Below are 18568 nucleotides of genomic sequence, written 5' to 3'. Positions count from 1 at the left end.
TTGTAAATGTAGAGCCCAGTATGAGGCTTGAACGCACCACACTGAGATCAAGACTTCAGCTGAGATCAAGAGTTGGACACTTACTTAACCAAGTGGGCCACCCAGGTGCCCCCAATTAGTTTTGTTTTGTATTTTTAAGATTTTATTTATTTATTTAACAGAGACAGCAAGAGAGGGAACACAAGCAAGGGGAGTGGGAGAGGGAGAAGCCGACTTCCCACTGAGATTGAGCATGGAGACTAATTTGGGGCTCGATCCCAGGACCCTGGGATCATGACCTGAGTTAAAGTTAGATGCTTAACAACTGAGCTGACCAGGTGCCCCTAGTTGTTTCTATATCAAACATAAATCCAGTATTTTTACATATATAATGATTCAGGGAGGTTGGTACTTTATCAATATCTTAACTTGTCCTATATGCAATTAAAACCTCTTCAGCCTTAATTCATTGATCTCTGAGATTTTGAGTTTGGTACTTAAGGGAGCTCACTTAAAAAGAAGCCATTGGGGGGCGTCTGGGTGGCTCAGTTGGTTAAAGCCTCTGCCTTCAGCTCAGGTCATGATCCCAGGTCCTGGAATCGAGCCCTGCAATGGGCTCTCTGCTTGGCAGGGAGCCTGCTTCCTCCTCTCTCTCTGCCTACTTGTGATCTCTGTCAAATAAATTAAAAAAAAAAAAAATCTTAGGGCGCCTGGGTGGCTCAGTGGGTTAAGCCGCGGCTCAGGTCATGATCTCAGGGTCCTGGGATCAAGACCCCGCATCGGGCTCTCTGCTCAGCAGGGAGCCTGCTTCCTCCTTTCTCTCTCTGCCTGCCTCTCTGCCTATTTGTGATCTCTCTGTCTAATAAATAAAATCTTTAAAAAAAAATCTTAAAAAGCCACCACTGGCATCTCTGCTACATTTCTTTTTTTTTTTTTTAAGATTTTATTTATTTATTTGACAGAAAGAGATCATAAGTAGGCAAAGAGGCAGGTAGAGAGAAAGGAGGAAGCAGGCTCCCTGCTGAGCAGAGAGCCCAATGCGGGGCTCGATCCCAGGACCCTGAGATCATGACCTGAGCCGAAGGCAGCGGCTTAACCCACTGAGCCACCCAGGCGCCCCTCTGCTGCATTTCTGTTGTCATTTACCACCTTATGGTTTTAATGATGAAGTTCTTACAGGCAGAGGTTTTAATATAAATTTGTTAAACCATTGATCGATTACTCTGATCATCTATAAAATAATACTGTTATGTATGATTATAGGGTTCCCCTAGAGACTAACATGTGAATCACAGACTCATTTTAAGGACTGAATGAATTTTGTTGCACATAATTCTAGACAATTATTTCCCTGCTTCCTCATTTCAAAAAGCAGCATGCACAACACTGTGAATAAATTCTCAATTTTTGCTTAACAAATTTATCAGGGCTGCATACATATAGCCCATGTATTTCTCCATAGCATCTCCAACTCCCCAAACCCATGTTCAATTGCATGTAGATTAATATCTTCAAGTTAATATCCCCAGAACCTAGAACAGTCCTTGGTATAGGCTAGGCACTCCATAATTATTTGTTGAATAAATCAATGAATGAGCTCACACTTCAAAGTTTGGACTTTGTTAAAATTTTTTGCTGAGGCCAAGAATGAAAGATGCTGGGGTACCTCATGACATTTAAAGAGGAGCGGACACCTGGACCTCAAGTGCAGGCAGAAGGAAGTAAGGTGGCCTGGAAAATCATCACTTCATCAGGAGTTTTGGTCTTCCCTTCAGGGTGCTGTCATCAGTCACCAAATTCTAAAGTCCTGGGAAAGAGAATCCTTCTGTTATCACTGCATACGATTCACCTCAAAAGTTAAGAGGCTTAATTAAGATAACTTCTCCCTCACTCATCCGTAGGGTGATGGGGCTCAGTTGAGCAACTCTTGCTTTTTGGTCTTCTGCAGTTGCATTCAAGTGTTTGGGATGGAATCATATGAGAGCTCAACCAGGCTGGATACACAAGATGGCTTTTTCACTCCCATGTCTGGTTCTTTCCATAAACAGCCTCTCCATCTAGTTAGTTTGAAACAACATGGTAGTCTTAGAGTAGTAAAACTTCCTACATGGTTGCTGGCTTCCTCGAGTGAGCATTCCAAAAGGTGCAGGTGGAAGCTATGAGGCTTGTTATGGCCTAGCATCCCATGTCACATCTGCCCTATTCTACTGGTTAAAAATGAATCACAGGGCTAGCCCAGACTCAAGGGGAAGAGATTGCATAAGGGCATGAGTACTATTCATTGGAAGGCCATCTTTGGAGACTACCTAAAAAGAACTGATAGTTCCACTGAGTTACTTACATCCCACCTAGAGGCAGTTCCAGATTTTACAGAGTTTGAAGCATATACAGTTTGGAAGGCTTTCTTTGAAGAGTGGAAGCGGTCCATGTAACTAGGGGCTCTGAAGCTAAAGCTTCATTAGCTTCACAGTCAATTTGCTTTTGACCTTCCCAAACCAGCTATGCCCTTTTTTTTTTTTTTTTTAAGATTTTATTTATTTATTTGACAGAGAGAAACCACAAGTAGATGGAGAGGCAGGCAGAGAGAGAGAGAGGGAAGCAGGCTCTCCGCCGAGCAGAGAGCCCGATGCGGGACTCGATCCCAAGACTCTGAGATCATGACCTGAGCCGAAGGCAGCGGCTCAACCCACTGAGCCACCCAGGCGCCCCAGCTATGCCCTTCTTAAATCAGCTATGGTATGAAAGCAAACACAGCTTTTGGGAGCCTACCTACTCTTGTGTACTAGGACAATTTCCAGAAAATAAGGAATCATTGTGCACTTTCTCCAGTCTTCACCATTAGTGTTCAATGTTCAATTCAATGTAATCTGATATTTGAATGACTAAAACCCAGGTCTCCTGATGTCAAAAAGTGAAATTTCAAATATACCACATTCCACAATTTAAAAAAAAAAAATATTTTATTTATTTATTTGAAAGACAGAGATCACAAGTAGGCAGAGAGGCAGGCAGAGAGAGAGAGGAAGCAGGATCCCCACCGAGCAGAGAGCCTGATTCAGGGCTTGATCCCAGGACCCTGGAATCATGACCTGAGCTGAAGGCAGAGGCTTTAACCCACTGAGCCACCCAGGCACCCCAACACATTCCACAATGTTTTAAAATTAAATTTTTTACAAACAAAACAACAGAACTGGAAGGATACTTTTTTTTTTTTTAAACTTAGTATGCTTTCTATACCCATTTTCTCTGGCTGCTCCTTAAATGTTGATGTCTTTCAAAGATTGTTCTCATTCTGTCCTATTATCAGATAGCCTCTAGTCACATGATTTCATCAACCACCGTAATCAGATGACTCTTGGTCCTCTATCCATAGCCCCGGCCTCTGTGGTTCCAAATATATACTAGACATGTCTATTTGGACATCCAACAAGAATGTCAAGATCAGAAGATCATAAGTTAATTTATCCTTAGTCCTTATTATGATGAGGCACCATTAGTCATTTTCAAAAACGTTTATTGACCATTTACTATATGCCAGGTAATAGGAATACAGTAGTAAAGAACACAAAGTCCCTTACTCCAAAGAGACATTAAATATGTAAACAGGGTCATTAGAGATTGTGATAAATGTTATGACAAAAACAGAGTGATGAGATAGAGTAACTGGCGGAGGCCTCTTGCAGGAGGGAAGTCGGGGAAAGAGCTTTCTGCAAAGGTAACATATGAACTTTGATTTGAAAGAAAAACACCATGCAAAGATGTGTGGAAAGAACATCGTAGGCAGGAAGAATAGCAAGTACAAAGTCCAAAAATAGGAAAGGGCTTAGTAGTCTTAGACAGCTAGTAGCAATGAAGTTAATGAGAGAAAATGACATAGGGGACTGATGGGAGGTAGGGGTCAAAACATACAGGACCTTGTATGCTATAGTAAGGAGCTGGAATTTAAAAATAACAGGCCACTGAATAGTTCTCAACAGTCTCAAGAAATAGGTGTTACGATCTGATTTAAATGTTTAAATAAGCAAACTGCCTGGTGTGTAGTGAATGGACTGTGGAGGGGCAAGTCAGGGAGAAGGAAAACCAATTGTGAAGGTCATCATAGAAAAGTCTAGAGAAAGCTTTGATGAAGGTGGTAGCAAGAGATATGGGGGTAAATGGATTCAAGATTAATAGCAAAAATAAATCACAGAACTTGGTGACTGAATTTAGGGGGTAAGAGGAAGCAAGGATAGCTCTCATGTTTTTTATTTCAGCACCCATAGATTGGTGTTATCACCACTCATTCAATCTCCAAAAGCACCATCCTCTACTTCTGCCATCCCCTTCCCCTCCACATCCAATCAGTCACTGTACTAGTTGGGGTTATCCAGAGAAACAAAACCAATAGCGTGAGATGCGGGAGTGCACGCACACGCGTGTGTGCGTGTGTGAATGTGTAGAGAGGGAGGGAGGGAGGGAGAGTGACTGATTTAAGGAACAGATTCACAGATTACAGAAACTGGCAATTCTGAAATCTGCAGAGCTGGCCATTAGGATGGAGACCCACACAAGAGCTGCTGCTGCAGAGTCCAAAGGCAGACTGGAGGCCGAATTTCTTTTTCCTCGGTGTGGTATTTTTAAGTCCTTTACCTGATTGGATAAGACCCATCCAAATTTTGGAGGATAATATGCTTTACCTCAGAGCTTACTGATTTAAATGTTAATCTTTTACAACAAGGATATTAACAACAACTAGTGTTTGACCAAAAACTGGTTATCATGGCCTAGCCAAGCTAATGCATAAAATTAACCATCACAGTCAATGAATTGTTTTGACCCTTAAATATTTCTCAATTAGTCCTTTCCTCTGTTACCATTGCTTTACTTTACTTTAGGCTTGTGTTCTCCTTTAATTAATTCATAAAACATTTGCTTTATGGTATTAGATACAGTGCCAAATGCTGGAGATACAAATGTGAATAAAAGATAGACTGTATCCTAGGGATCTTGCATCCCACCCTTTCATCTATCTTTATAATGGATGACTGTATCATTGCCTCTCACACTTTAATGGGCAGATTCATCTGAGGATCCCGTTAAAGGGCAGATTCTGATTCAGTAGGTTTGGGATGGGGCCTGAGATTCTGCATTTCCAACAAGCTCCCCAAGTACTGCTGTAGATCAAGAAAAACTATGAGTAACTAAGCTGTAGAAAGTCTCTTGAAAGACCATGTTTATAAAAGATGTTTTTGGGGGCGCCTGGGTGGCTCAGTGGGTTAAAGCCTCTGCTTTCAGCCCAGGTTGTGATCCCAGGGTCCTGAGACCGAGCCCCCATCGGGCTCTCTGCTCAGCAGGAAGCCTGCTTTCTCCTCTCTCTGCCTGCCTCTCTGCCTGCTTGTGATCTCTGTCTGTCAAATAAATAAAATAAATAAATAAATAAAAATTAAAAAAAAAAAAAAAGATGTTTTTGTAGGAGCAGCGGGCTGGTTCAGTCAGAAGAGCCTGTGACTCTTCTGAGTTCCCCGGTCCTGAGTTCCAGCCCCACCATGGGTGTAGACAGTGCTTAAGTACATAAATAAATAAATAAACTTTAAAAAAAAAAAGTGTATTTGTAGACTCCCTGAAAGGATACACAAGAAACAGAGAACTGTTGCTTCTAGAAAGAACTGAATGGCTGATCATTGTATATATTCTTTTATAACTTGAATTTTATACCAAATACATGTATTACATATTCAAAAACAAATTAACAACTAAAGCAAAATAAAAACATCTGAAGTTGCTCCCCTCTTAATACCCTGCAGTGGAGCCCAGTGACCCCAAAGGAAAGAGAGCAGTTTAGCCCATCTTAAACCCTTTGTTATAATCAGTTTACCTATTCAGTTTATCTCCGATTGTGCCCATCAGATCTGGGACCATAAGCCTTCCCTGCACAGGAAATGCACTTGAACAAATCTCACGTGGTCTTTCAAACTCCAGATACCGAAGCACTTAAACCAGGAAACTTTTCATGCATTCCGGTCCCCCACGCCCCCTCCCCCGCCGTTAAAGTTACCTTTTTACATTTAACCTCATAATGCTTCTTTTTGTTGCAGTCATCACACTATGTCGAAATTTTGTTTACATGTCTATCTTTGCTACTTGACTGTGCGCTCCTTGAGGACAAGGCTAGAGACTAGGCCTACCGCAGACTGAGTTCTGAAATTATTCTGCGAAAGAATCATGTACTGGCTTCAAGGGGCTCACGGGAAGGGAAAATCCTCGAGTTCTGAGGCTCTCTTCGATCCCTTCGTGACTAACTCGAGGCAACCGTGCCAGGAGCTGAATTCGAGCACCCTGGCTAGGAAGACGGCCAAGAATGCGGCCCTGTCCACTCGCTCCTTCTCGGGCGCCGGGCCCACGCTACTAGCTTCCAGAGGGAGCTTCCCTCCGCCAGAGCGCGACGCCCCCTCCGAGGGTCCGGGCTGCCGGCCCACCGCCCCCACTGGCGGCCCTGGCGTCCACAGCCCGCTTCAGAGCGCAGCTTGGAAAGCTGAGGGGTCTCCTTGGTATCCGCCAACAGCCCCGGGCGGCGACCAAAAAGAACAGAGGGAGGGTGCACCCGACCGGTCGGGGCGAGGCTGGGATTGGCAGGGGAGGGCTGGCGAAGACAGGCGAGGACCGAGCGCCAGGCAAGGGGACGACCTTCTAACTTCCTCGCACTTACGTTTCCTCCACGGAGCCCAGGCTGGGGCAGCCCTCCTCCTGACCGCTTCCTCTCTTCCCGCCCCATTACCTTCAGGACCACTACCTCCATGCCACGGAATACTGTACGCTCGATCTCACCCGCCCGCCCAACTCCCGCGCCGGCGATCGCATTCTACGCCCCGCTGTCGCCCGCGCGCGCGTCGCCCGCCGCCTCCGCCGCCTCCGCCGCCGCTGCCGCCGCAGCACTCTGAGGGGGCGGGGCCTGGGCCGCGGCGCACAGTCAGCCACGGTCCCAGCCTGCCCCGCGCCGGCAAACGAGAGCAAAGCCAGTGACTCACCTCCGCCGCGCTAACTCCTCGCTAGCTCTCCCCTCACACACGCTCACGCCCGGTTCGAGATGGCGGCGGCGGCGGCAGCGGCGGGGGACTCTGATTCTTGGGGTGAGGAGAAGTTATGGGGCCAGGGCCTGGGCCGGCGCCGGCCTCAAGCCGAAGCAGGCACTAACGCGGCTCGCTCTCTTCCGTAGACGCCGACACGTTCTCCGTGGAAGACCCGGTGCGGAAGGTGGGGGGCGGCGGCACTGCCGGCGGGGACCGCTGGGAAGGCGAGGACGAGGACGAGGACGTCAAGGTGGGTGCGGGCTCGGGCTCCGGGCAGCGCGGGAGTGGACTGGCGCTGTCGCGGGCGGGGATGCCCGCCAACGGGCGGGCGGGTGGACTCTGGGCCCAGGGGCGCCGCCCGGGCCTGCGGGCTCTGGGTCCAGACGCGAGCGTAGGGTTCCCCGGTGCCCTTCTCTCCTCTGCTCGCCGGCCATATGGGCCGGAGTCGAGCGGCGTGGCCTTTTGGACTCATTGGCGAGGGCGGTGGTGGCCCCGGCCCCAGCGTTACTTTAAGGGTCTGCACCCAGGCCTGGATCCCACCCGCCAACTGGCGACGGGAGGTGACAGCCGCGGAAGGGCCCGGTCCACGTGCAAACTTCATGGGCTGGAGGCGCTCGCCAAAAGGATCTGGGAAGTTGGGGATTGAGCCCCATGGTTTCTCCCATATGGAAAGTATTGCAACCCACCTGCCTTGTTGAGCTCAGGCCTCCGTAGGGGCAGTAACTCATTTGTTTCCGAAAGCCCATTTGTAGAGTTTGTTCAAGTAGTTAGATGAATGAAATACTGTGGTTTAATTTCAGTCTTTTTTTTTTTTTTTTTAAAACACAAGACAAATAGAAGCAGTGAAGTGAAATAACTTTAGGCTTCCCATCCCCACCCTGTGGTAAAAAGATGAACGAGTACTAAAATAGTCAGCGGCTAGTGGTCAGAAACCTAGGTAGTCCACACAGTGATCTGGAAAACGGACAGTTGACAGAGTGAGTTATTTGTCTACATACGAAAGATGCCTAAGAAAATATTGGTTGGAGTAGACGAAGGGGCCAGTTTTTTTCTCCCGTGCCTTGTTGATCTGAACCAGAATTACCTTTGTCGTTTTGTTTTTGAAGACTCCTGGGGACTCATCAAATGGCTTCAGATGACAGTATTATTAGTGTGTTCATTTTTATAAGTAGCTAACAAACCTTTCAAGACCAAAATGTTAAAAGATTCTTATTAACAGAGCTCTCAAAATCTTTTATATTTGTGCAGATAAAGTTTTGTATGAATTGAGAAAATGGTTTTTCTTGGCTTAAATGGCGTACTGGACGTTTTACTTTCCTAACTTCTACACTTCAGTACATATTGGGAAACCCTATTAAGTCCTTCTTGGGTTGAAAAAATTTAAGCTAGATAATCACTATGAACTTATTACTACTTTTGTTTGGATTTTACCTTTTTATTCTGAGTCTGATGAGGTGGATGTCCAATTTATGGAACAGCTTGAGGTTCAGAAATAATGTGAGCTTTGCAGACATTGGGATTAATAAATGAGTAGTACTCTTGTGAAGATACTTAGACGGTCCATTTCCATGTTGTATAAACATGGGAATGAACTGTGTATCAGTCTCATTGCAAGATATTAGTTACCTCCTTATATTGTAGTGGACTTTATGTTTTGAGCCTTCAGTTCAAATTTGTCCTTTCACTTTTTGTATTCTTACTGGATGCAGCTATTAGGACATCTGTTCTGGAAATTAGGAATACTTTAGCAAATGAAAAGAAAATATTAGAGAAATAAGGAAAGAAGTACTAGAAAATGAAGTCTGAATGGAGTAGTCTGAAGTGATACCGTGAAGTAGCCTGCCAGAGATTACTGGATCTCAAGGGTGTCCAGTCCCGATAAATTTAATTCTGAACACTTGGAACTAAGAGATTTACAGGTTTTAAGAGACCATAAAGGTCATCTTGTCCGCTCACTCTTTCAGTGCAGATTCTTTCTTTTATGCAGATATCTTATTGCTTTTACATAAACATTGAAGTTGGATCTTGGAGAAAAACTGAACTTGTCCATCTTATTTCTGAGTTGAAATGTTGGTTTATTTCTTTTGAATTTCTTCAAGATTCCCAGGTTATGGTATTCAAAGAATAATTTGATTCCTGGGCTTTGCAATCAGACCGACCTGGGTGTATATTACTGCCTGGACATTTTCTGTGTTCTTGGTCATAATCATGTTTTTTAATCTTTTTTTTTAGTGTCCTAATCTAAATTTTCATTATAGGAGAAAACTTCACGGGGTTGTTTTGCTTATTTATTTATTTAGGTTAGGGGGAAGGGAGAGAAAATCTTAAGCAAGCTGTCCATGCCTAGTGTGGAGCCTGAGGTGGGGCTTGATCTCATGAACCCGAGATCACGACCTGAGCCGAAATTGAGTCCAACACCAACTCAGCCACCCAGGTGCCCCTGTTTTACACTTTATTTTATTTATTTATTTATTTTTAAAGACTGTATTTAGGGGCGCCTGGGTGGCTCAGTGGGTTAAAGCCTCTGCCTTCGGTTCAGGTCATGATCCCAGAGTCCTGGGATCGAGCCCCGTGTCTGGCTCTCTGCTCAGCAGGGAGCCTGCTTCCCTTCCTCTCTCTCTGCTTGCCGCTCTGCCTACTTGTGATCTTTGTCTGTCAGATAAATAAATAAAATCTTTTTTAAAAAAATGAAAAAAAATAAAGACTGTATTTATTTACTTGACAGAGATCACAAGTAGGCAGAGGCAGGCAGAGTGGGGGTGGGAAGCAGGCTCCCTGTTGAGCAGAGAGCCTGATGCGGGGCTTGATCCTAGGACCCTGGGATAATGACCTGAGCCAAAGGGAGAGGCTTTAACCCACTGAGCCACCCAGGTGCCCCTGTTTTACACTTTAAATGTTTTAATATGTCTAGCGTTAGCAGAATTACCTAGTACTTGGGAGGCACTCCATAAATGTTAATACTCTCTTCAAGATGCAGTCTTGAAAAGAAACTAATTTTTCTGGCTAAAGGAAAATACGCTGGTTAGATCTGGTATCTGGGGGTTTATTTTGTGCCACATTTTGTGATTTCCTGAGCTAACTTCTCTCCATAATGGCTATTTACTCAGTAGTAAGTTCTCTCCACAGTAGCTATTTACTCAGAATTTTACTGAGAATGGGATGACTTTGGTTATCAAGCAAGTTTTTGCTTACTTAAAAATTGCCAATCTAGAGTTCAATTTTGTCACTTTGGATGATAATAATACCAAGTTTCTGAATTATAGTGTTTTAGTACTTAATTCTTTAGTTAAGGATGCGGACACAAAGCTTACTTTTCATGAGCTCAAATACTCATAACCTTTAAGTGTACAGTGTATGAATTTTTTAAAAGTCTTCAAAGGTAAAATATGCAGAAACAGAATAAGTTCTTTAGTTTATGTCATCATCTAGTGTTTAACCTTTAATGATATAGATTTAATGTCATTTGTAATGTCCTGAGAAATGAAAACTGAGGTCTTTGTTACAGTAATTTGCTTCAGTAGTTTACTGTCTTTCAGTAGACATTATAACATTTTGCTGCCCTTGACTTCTCAAATAGGTGTCTGGTATTGACAGAATTGTATTTAGGTGAAACCATAGAATTGTTAATATTTATGAGGAGAGAAGCCTATGCTTCTTCCCAGTTAAAAAGATGAAAACTGGGGCACCTGGGTGGCTCGAGGGTTAAGCCTCTGCCTTTGACTGAGGTCATGATCTCAGGGTCTTGGGATCGAGCCGAGCCTGCTTCCTCCTCTCTTTCTGCCTGCCTCTCTGCCTACTTGTGATCTCTGTCTATCAAATAAATAAATAAAATCTTTAAAAAAAAAAAAAAAGATGAGAACTAGAGGCCCCTGGCTGGCTTAGTGGGCAGAACATGCAACTCTTTAACTTAGGGTTGTAAGTTTGAGCCCCATGTTGGTTGTAGAAATTACTTAAATCCTTTAAGAAAAAAAAAAAAAAGGAAAAAAGAAAGATGAGAACTGGCAAACATACTCTCCTGTTAATATTTGCTTTATTTTACATTTCTTACTGTCCTGATGTTATGCAGAGGTAGTGGGACAGATTGTTCACTTAGCATATTATCACAACACTCCTTCCCCATTGCTGGAGTGATGTGCAGGGTGGGTTGACTAAGAAGGCAGTGAGTACCTATCCTTCGTGAGCAGGGACAACACAACTTTTACTCTGTTTTACTAGTTTCCGAGCATTTCAATATAGAACAGATTAAAACTTGAATTTATTTAAGGTGTGTAGAATTGTTTTGAGGAGACTTCTGGCTGTGTTCAAACATCTCTGGCATTTGCTCCTGTAATGCTATTATAGAATTTTTTTATAAAGATCTGAGAATGGACTTAGTTGAAAACTGCCTGTCTCATACTACCCATTCAGCCATCTTTTAGGATCCTCTCCGCTCAATAGCTTAAATTTATCAGAGTAAGGACATTTTTTTCAAAAACTGGAAATAGCTGTTCTCTCTACTTCAGAGAAATGGGAGATTATTGGAAAATACTCAGAAGGTGGGTATTTTGCCAGGAAATGGTATCTTGAAGTGTGTGTAATTTCTTATGAAAAAATCCAAGCATAAAAAGAGGTAAAGAGAATTTAATAAACCCATGAATGATCTTATTTTTTCTGTCTCTCCACTTACTATTCTCTCCTAACCAGATTATTTTGAGGTAAATCTCAGTTACATCATTTCAGTTCCCTGGTAGTTTTTATAAACTAGTAAGTTTTTAGTTAGATAGCATGTTTGTTACTGGAAAATATTTACCTGATGTGTTTATCATACTGGATGACTGAAAATAAATAAGCCATTTGTTTATTGTTCAGTAACTTGATCTTGCTTTAGCCAAGCATTTAAAGTAGAATTGATTAATGAGAGTTCCAGATATGAGACAGGTAGGCATTGAGGTGGAATTCAACTGAGTGCTGAGCCATAATACATAGTAAGATGTTAAAAATGTAATGAATTGAATTAAATGAAGTAGAATTTATTGAGGCAGGTACCTTGGCTTCCAGAAGCCAACATACTTCTGAGATGATGGAATAACATTTGGGCTTCTTTTATTTTACTTTTTAAAAGATTTTTACTTATTTATTTGACAGATCACAAGTAGGCAGAGAGAGAAGGCAGGGAAGCAGGCTCCCCGCTGAGCAGAGAGCCTTATGCAGGGCTCCCTCCCAGGACCCTGGGATCATGACCTGAGCCAAAGGCAGAGGCCTTAACCCACTGAGCCACCCAGGCACCCCTGGGCTTCTTCTAAAAACTGAACTTCTCTGGAAAGTCTACCCTTGCCAGAAGCCTGTTAGAGAGTTCTGGGACCTCTTAGAGCACGGCAGTACAGCTTACGGAACATCACTGAAAGGCTCTTTTTCTGCAAAAGGTTATTCTTTACCTAAACCAAACTACTTAAAGAAAAGTAAAGGAGTATGTGTTAATTAATGGATTCTTGCTGTGGGGCAAAAGAATTTTACCTTCCTTTGTAGCTACTTCTGTTTGATGATCTATAAATATATCTTGCTTAAGTTGGAAAGCATTTTCAGCCGTAAACGTGTTCTCTTACTGCATGTGACATTCTGTAGTTGTACATTATAAAAATGACAGATTAGCCAACTACTGGCTATATTATAAGGAATTTTTAAAAAGCAGGATTTAAAATTTTTGTTTTATTTTCATTTCTAGTCCTGTTCAGTTGGGAAGCAGATTTTGGTTTTGTTGTTGTTTTAAAGATTGTATTTATTTATTTGTTTGTTTATTTATTTATTAGAGAGAGAGAGAGACAGTGAGAGAGGGAACACAAGCTAGAGGAGTGGGAGAAGGAGAAGCAGGCTTCCCACCGAGCAGGGACATGTTGGGGGGTAGGGTTCTATCCCAGGACCCTGGGATCATGACCTGAGCAGAAAGCAGATGCTTAAGGACTGAGTCACCCACGTGCCCCCCATAGCAGGTTTTAAACTTGAAAAGCAGTCAGCTCTTTCAGAGAAATGGCTCACATGATGTTGGATGTGTATTGTAGAAGAGTATAGGTGAGTAGTTTATAAACCGCCTCTGTTTTAAGGAAGCTAGCCATTTTACAAGAGCAACCTGGATGATTGTTTTTTTTTTTTTTTAAAGATTTTAAAAAAAATTTATTTATTTGACAGAGATGAACATAAGTAGGTAGAGGGGCAGGCAGAGAGAGAGAGGAGGAAGCAGGCTCCCTGCTGAGCAGAGAGCCTGATGTGGGGCTCTATCCCAGGACCTGAGATCATGACCTGAGCCGAAGACAGAGGCGTTAACCGACTCAGCCACCCAGGCGCTCCTGGATGATTGTTTTAAAGACAAATTGAATATTATATTTAGCAAATTTATTACCTACCAAAAATAATTGGGTAAGGAATTCACTTGGTTATTGACAGGTAGTCTCTGGAGCCATATAGCCATTTAGAGCTTACTAAAATACAGATTTAATTGCTACTCAAATGTGTTAATTTTAGTTGTTTCTCGAAGAACTTTTTTTGAATTTTATCTGAAGTTATTGTCAGGATTTACAAAGTCTTAGTGTTTATAGAAAATTGAGCAGATTTCGACATTCTACCTTACATGTACTTTTTGGGCACTTGGCAAATTTTATAACTAAGAAAACAAAAACTTTAAATTCATGGGGAAAACTGCCTAACCTGCTTTTGGGATTACTCTCTTTGGAAGGGTGACTAGTCTTTTTGTTAACATCATTATGCTCCCTTCTTTAGGGACTGTCCACGGTGTGGTAGAAACTTTAGGGCAGATTTGAGTACTCTGGGGTCAGGGTGACAGGCAAGGCTTGCTTTCATGGTTCTTTTATGAATGTAGAAGCAGGTGCCATAGCTGTTCCCACAGCCCATAGCTGTTCTCTGTAGGAACCACTGCTTTAGCTTCTAAAATCCATTCTGCGGTAGAATCCCGGGTAGCCTCATTATGTCTACACTGATGGGACAGTTTAACTTGAACATCTGGAATAAGGTTTATGCTTTGATGGGGAAACCAGGAACAGGGATGAAGGTGTGGTACATAGAGTTGGTATAAATGAGATATGAGGGAGCAGTGATATTGGTGGGGGTAATGTTTTACTGGCAGAGGGAACTGAGAAATGCTCCCCTGATGTATCTGCTTCACCATTTTTGGATGTCCTAGCATGGAGCTACTCATTTTTAGCCATACTTTACCCCTCTTGGCCCCCTACTACCAGAGGCTGCTGGACTAGTCTCTTAAAATTAGTAGAAAATCATCACAGGCAATTTGAGGTAGGTAACTGATAGAATTGTAGCTGGGCATGATACCATATGCCATACCCTTCTCTTTGATGAGCTTTCCTGCAGTTCCAGGGGGACTTATTCCAGAACTGATTGAAAGAACACATTTTGGTGGGGGAGAGACCTAAATCTCAGATAGTTATTGTATGCTTTTCAGGGCTCAGGTAAGAAGTTATGTTTCTATGACACTTTAATGTCATAGGCGCACATTAGTCACCTTCTATATCCATTTAGAAGTGGTTCCTTAATTTTTGGGGGGGTTGGTTGGTTTGTTTTGGTTCTTTCATCCTTCATTATATTTCACTAAGATTTTGGGATAGCTGTCTCAGGGCCTTAATATTCTTATCTATAAAATAGGGATAGCACTACCTTATTTACAGAACTTTTGTTAGGGTTAACTGTTACTACAGGTAAGGCCCTTTGCACAGTACCTGGTGAAAAGTAAGCACTTGATAAATGCTTTATCATCATCATCATCATCATCACTGTTATTAGTAGAGAGAGGTGAGTATGTACCCCTTTGAAGTCAGCAAATGGTCTTCCTGTCTAAAGACCCACTCAGACCCAGCTTTCTATATTCTGTGAAGATTAAAACAACAAAAAAACTGTTGGTGGTTAATTTTTGTTTTTAGCTCTAGGGTTACTTTTGTACTGTGATGTTTGATAACAAGCACTTAAGCAAACCAGTGAAATTATATAAACATTTGCTGTCTAATTTCTAACTGATATATCTTAGATGTCCAAACAGTACAAGAAGGTTTGCTTTCAGTCTGTTAACCTTGAACTGTAAGTTAAATTGCCAGGGTAAGGTGATTATGAAAATTTTTTTTTTAATTTTTTTTAAAGATTTTATTTATTGTCAGAGAGAGAGAACACAAGCAGGGGGAGTGACAGGTAGAGGGAGAAGCACAATCCCCACTGACTAACTGAGCCTGATGCAGGACTCTATCCCAGGACCCTAGGATCATGACGTGAGCCAAAGGCAAACTCTTAACCAACTGAGCCCCCAGGCATCCCAGAATATTTTACTTTTCTATAAATTTCTTTCTACTCTGCTTGTAGAACACATGGCAGTCTTATCTGGGATTTTTTAGTTCTTTGGTGGATTTTTATTAAAATCAAGGCTTGGTTAGTTTAAATACCTAGACTGATTCAGATTATGACCTGTCTTGTTATAAAACACAAGCTTGGTGTCATAGGCGCACATTAGTCACCCTCTATATCCTCCAGTCACATCTGGGCCTCTTGCTTTGCATCTGCAATCCTGTGGTTCAGCTTCAAATGGCATGTCATTTACATTCAAATGGTAGTTGCCGAGACAGTGGCCAGGCTACCTGTAGATGAAAGCCCTATCTAAATACAAGGCTGTGTCTGCCCCTATTAAATTTAAGCATTCCAAATCTTTGGAGCCTTTGGAAAATTGTTTGGTAATCAGTTTATATTTAGGGGCTCTGTTAGGTGTAGAAAAGACAAGACTATAGATCCACCTTAAAGTGTCCCACCCAAGTTAGGGAGTGGGTTCAAGAAGCTATTGATTAGCTCTTGACTGCTTTTAAATATTGGGTTTAAATATTATATGGATTTAATTCATTAATCAGGGCTGTGTTGAATGGAATACTTGAAATAATTGAACACTGCATTTGATTTGATTTTTTTTTTTTTAAGATTTTATTTATTTATTTGACAGAGATCACAAGTAGGCAGAGAGGCAGGCAGAGAGAGGGAGGAAGGGAAGCAGGCTTCCCACTGAGCAGACAGCCCAATGCGGGGCTCGATCCCAGGACCCTAGGATCATGACCTGAGTCAAAGGCAGAGGCTTTAACCCAGGCACCCGGAACCACTGCATTTGAGAAAGTAAGAAATATAAAGTCCTTTCAGTTTTTTATTTAAAACAGCTGCAAATTGGGGCGCCTGGGTGGCTCAGTGGTTAAGCCGCTGCCTTCGGCTCAGGTCATGATCTCAGGGTCCTGGGATCGAGTCCCGCATCGGGCTCTTTGCTCAGCAGGGAGCCTGCTTCCTCCTCTCTCTCTCTCTCTGCCTGCCTCTCTGCCTACTTGTGATTTCTCTGTCAAATAAATAAATAAAATCTTAAAAAAAAAAAAAAAAAAAACAGCTGCAAATTACTTTAAGAGAAGTAGTTCTGGCTTGGTTATCTTGTATTTTGTTAACAGGGAAGGTTTTTTATAGAATTAGACAAGATGATACAAAAGTTAATACGGAAAAACAAATATGCAAGAATGGCTAGGAAAATACTAAAAAGCCTGAGAATCTATAAGGGAGGGACTAGCCCTGGCCTATATAAAAACATACTATAATTATAGTAAGGGAAGCAGTATGGTATTGGGGCATGAAGAGAAAATAGCCGGATGGGATAGAAAGCAGAAATAGACCAAGTACCTGTGAAAATTTACTACATGGCAAATCACTGGACTTGGGTGGACTTCTTTTTTTTTTTTAAGATTTTATTTATTAATTTGACAGAGAGAGATCACAAGTAGGCAGAGAGAGAGGGGGAAGCAGGCTCCCTGCCAAGCAGAGAACCCGATGTGGGGCCCAATACCAGGACCCTGAGACCATGACCTGAGCCGAAGGCAGAGGCTTAACCCACCGAGCCACCTAGGCACCTTCAGGTGGACTTTTTAATAACCGAAGCTGTGACAGTTGGGTAACCATTTGGAAATAGATAAGATCCATACTTCATACCACACAAGAGAAAAAACTCCACATGGACCAGAGATTTTGTTGAAAAACAATAAAAGTGTATATATTCTAGAAGAAGCTGGCTTGAAATCCACAGGCAAGAAAAGATTGATAAATGTAATTTACTGCATAAATACAGTGGGGTGCATACACTTCATGGGGAAACACTAGAGGTATTTCCGTAAGAGAAGAAGGTAATCATCATTATCGCTGCTACCATTCACAGTGTACAAGAGGTTTAGTGAGTATAATTGGAGAAATCAGTTGTGGAGGCATAAGAATTGGTAAAGAAGTAGAACATCTGGGTGGCCCAGTCGGTTGAGTGTCAAAGTCTTGGTTACAGCTCAGCTTATGATCTCTGGGTCATGGAATCTGGGGCTTTAGGCTCTGTGCTCAGTGGGAGTCTGCTTGAGACTCTTTCTCTCCCCCCTACCCCTGCTCTCTCTCTCTCTAATAAATAAATGTCTTTAAAAAAAGAACTGGTAAAGAAGTAAAGCTATTCTCATTTGCAGATGATATGTAGTACACTTGGAAAACCCTAGGGAATCAATGAAAAGTGATAAATGAATTTTAAAAAATTCAAATATAAGGTAGCAGGATATAAAATTAACATATAAAAGTCAATCATATATACAAATAATAACCAGTTAGAGGACATAACGGGAAAAAACCTGTATTTACAGTAGGAACGCAGAAATTCTTAAGAATGTACCTAAAGAGAAATTCACAAATCTTCTAAGAGAGAAACTTTATTTTTTTTAAAGATTTATTTATTTGAGACAGAAAGCATGGGCAAGGGAGTGGGGAGAGGGAGAAGGAGGCTCCCCACTGAGCAGGGAGCCTGCTGACCCAGAGCTTGACCCTGGGATCATGACCCTTCCATGCACCCCTAAGAGAGAAACTTTAAAACAAGTAAACTTGAACAAATGGAAAGACAGACCTTTTCCTTGGCTAGGGTAGCTCAGCATCATGATGTCTGTTCTTCCGACATTAATTTAAAATTTTAATGCAATACCAAAAAATTTCTAATAAGCTTGTTTCCGTGGAGTTAGAAAAGTTGATAATAAGGTGCACACGGAAAAAAGTAAACATGCGAGAATTATTAATAGAGGTCCTTTTCTTTAGGATAACTGGGATGATGATGATGATGAAAAAAAAGAGGAAGCAGAAGTAAAACCAGGTGAGCCACTGGGGTTCCTTCATTTTTGGTTTTCAATCTTGGTGAGCATTTAGTGCTTATATTAAGATACACGATGGAATGGTCACAAAACTGAAAATTTTGGTGTTAAGAAACCCAAACATCCTTCTGTTCTCCCTTTATTCTCTTCTCCCATTTCTTCTCTCCCTCAAATCATAATCAGATTGGATCCTGCCTGCTGCTTTCTGTTTGAGTGCTGCTGTTAGGAAAGAGTAGAGGGTGTGGCCTCATATTTTAATGATCTAAATCCTGCTGAAAGTGCTGGAGAAATATGAAGGGAGGTGTTTGGGCCTTAGGGATTAGATCAGAGAGGAGAAAGGAAGAGTCCCAGAACTTCTCCCATTCTTATTTGCCT

At 42.2% G+C, this 18568-nt stretch overlaps 2 protein-coding genes across 2 annotated transcripts; both read left to right on the top strand.

The window, feature by feature from the left end:
• Window positions 1–2998: 2998 nt before the first annotated feature.
• LOC309867065 (uncharacterized protein) lies at window positions 2999–6896 on the top strand (the record flags this gene model as incomplete). Its single annotated transcript, XM_082735342.1, has 2 exons — window positions 2999–6506; window positions 6740–6896. Exons 1-2 carry the CDS (start codon window positions 6181–6183, stop codon window positions 6894–6896), a joined length of 483 nt encoding a protein of 160 aa, XP_082591468.1. The 5' UTR covers window positions 2999–6180.
• A 27-nt stretch (window positions 6897–6923) lies between these two features.
• On the top strand, window positions 6924–18263 carry EIF3J (eukaryotic translation initiation factor 3 subunit J). Its single transcript, XM_082735348.1, has 3 exons — window positions 6924–7085; window positions 7172–7275; window positions 18141–18263. Exons 1-3 carry the CDS (start codon window positions 7043–7045, stop codon window positions 18246–18248), a joined length of 255 nt encoding a protein of 84 aa, XP_082591474.1. The 5' UTR covers window positions 6924–7042; the 3' UTR covers window positions 18249–18263.
• The last annotated feature ends 305 nt before the right edge of the window (window positions 18264–18568 follow it).

The sequence above is a fragment of the Mustela nivalis genome (assembly GCF_964662115.1).
Source record: "Mustela nivalis genome assembly, chromosome: 6".
NCBI lineage: Eukaryota > Metazoa > Chordata > Mammalia > Carnivora > Mustelidae > Mustela > Mustela nivalis.
Note: the sequence above shows the minus strand (reverse complement) of the source record. Positions and strands in the feature narration are given on the sequence as shown.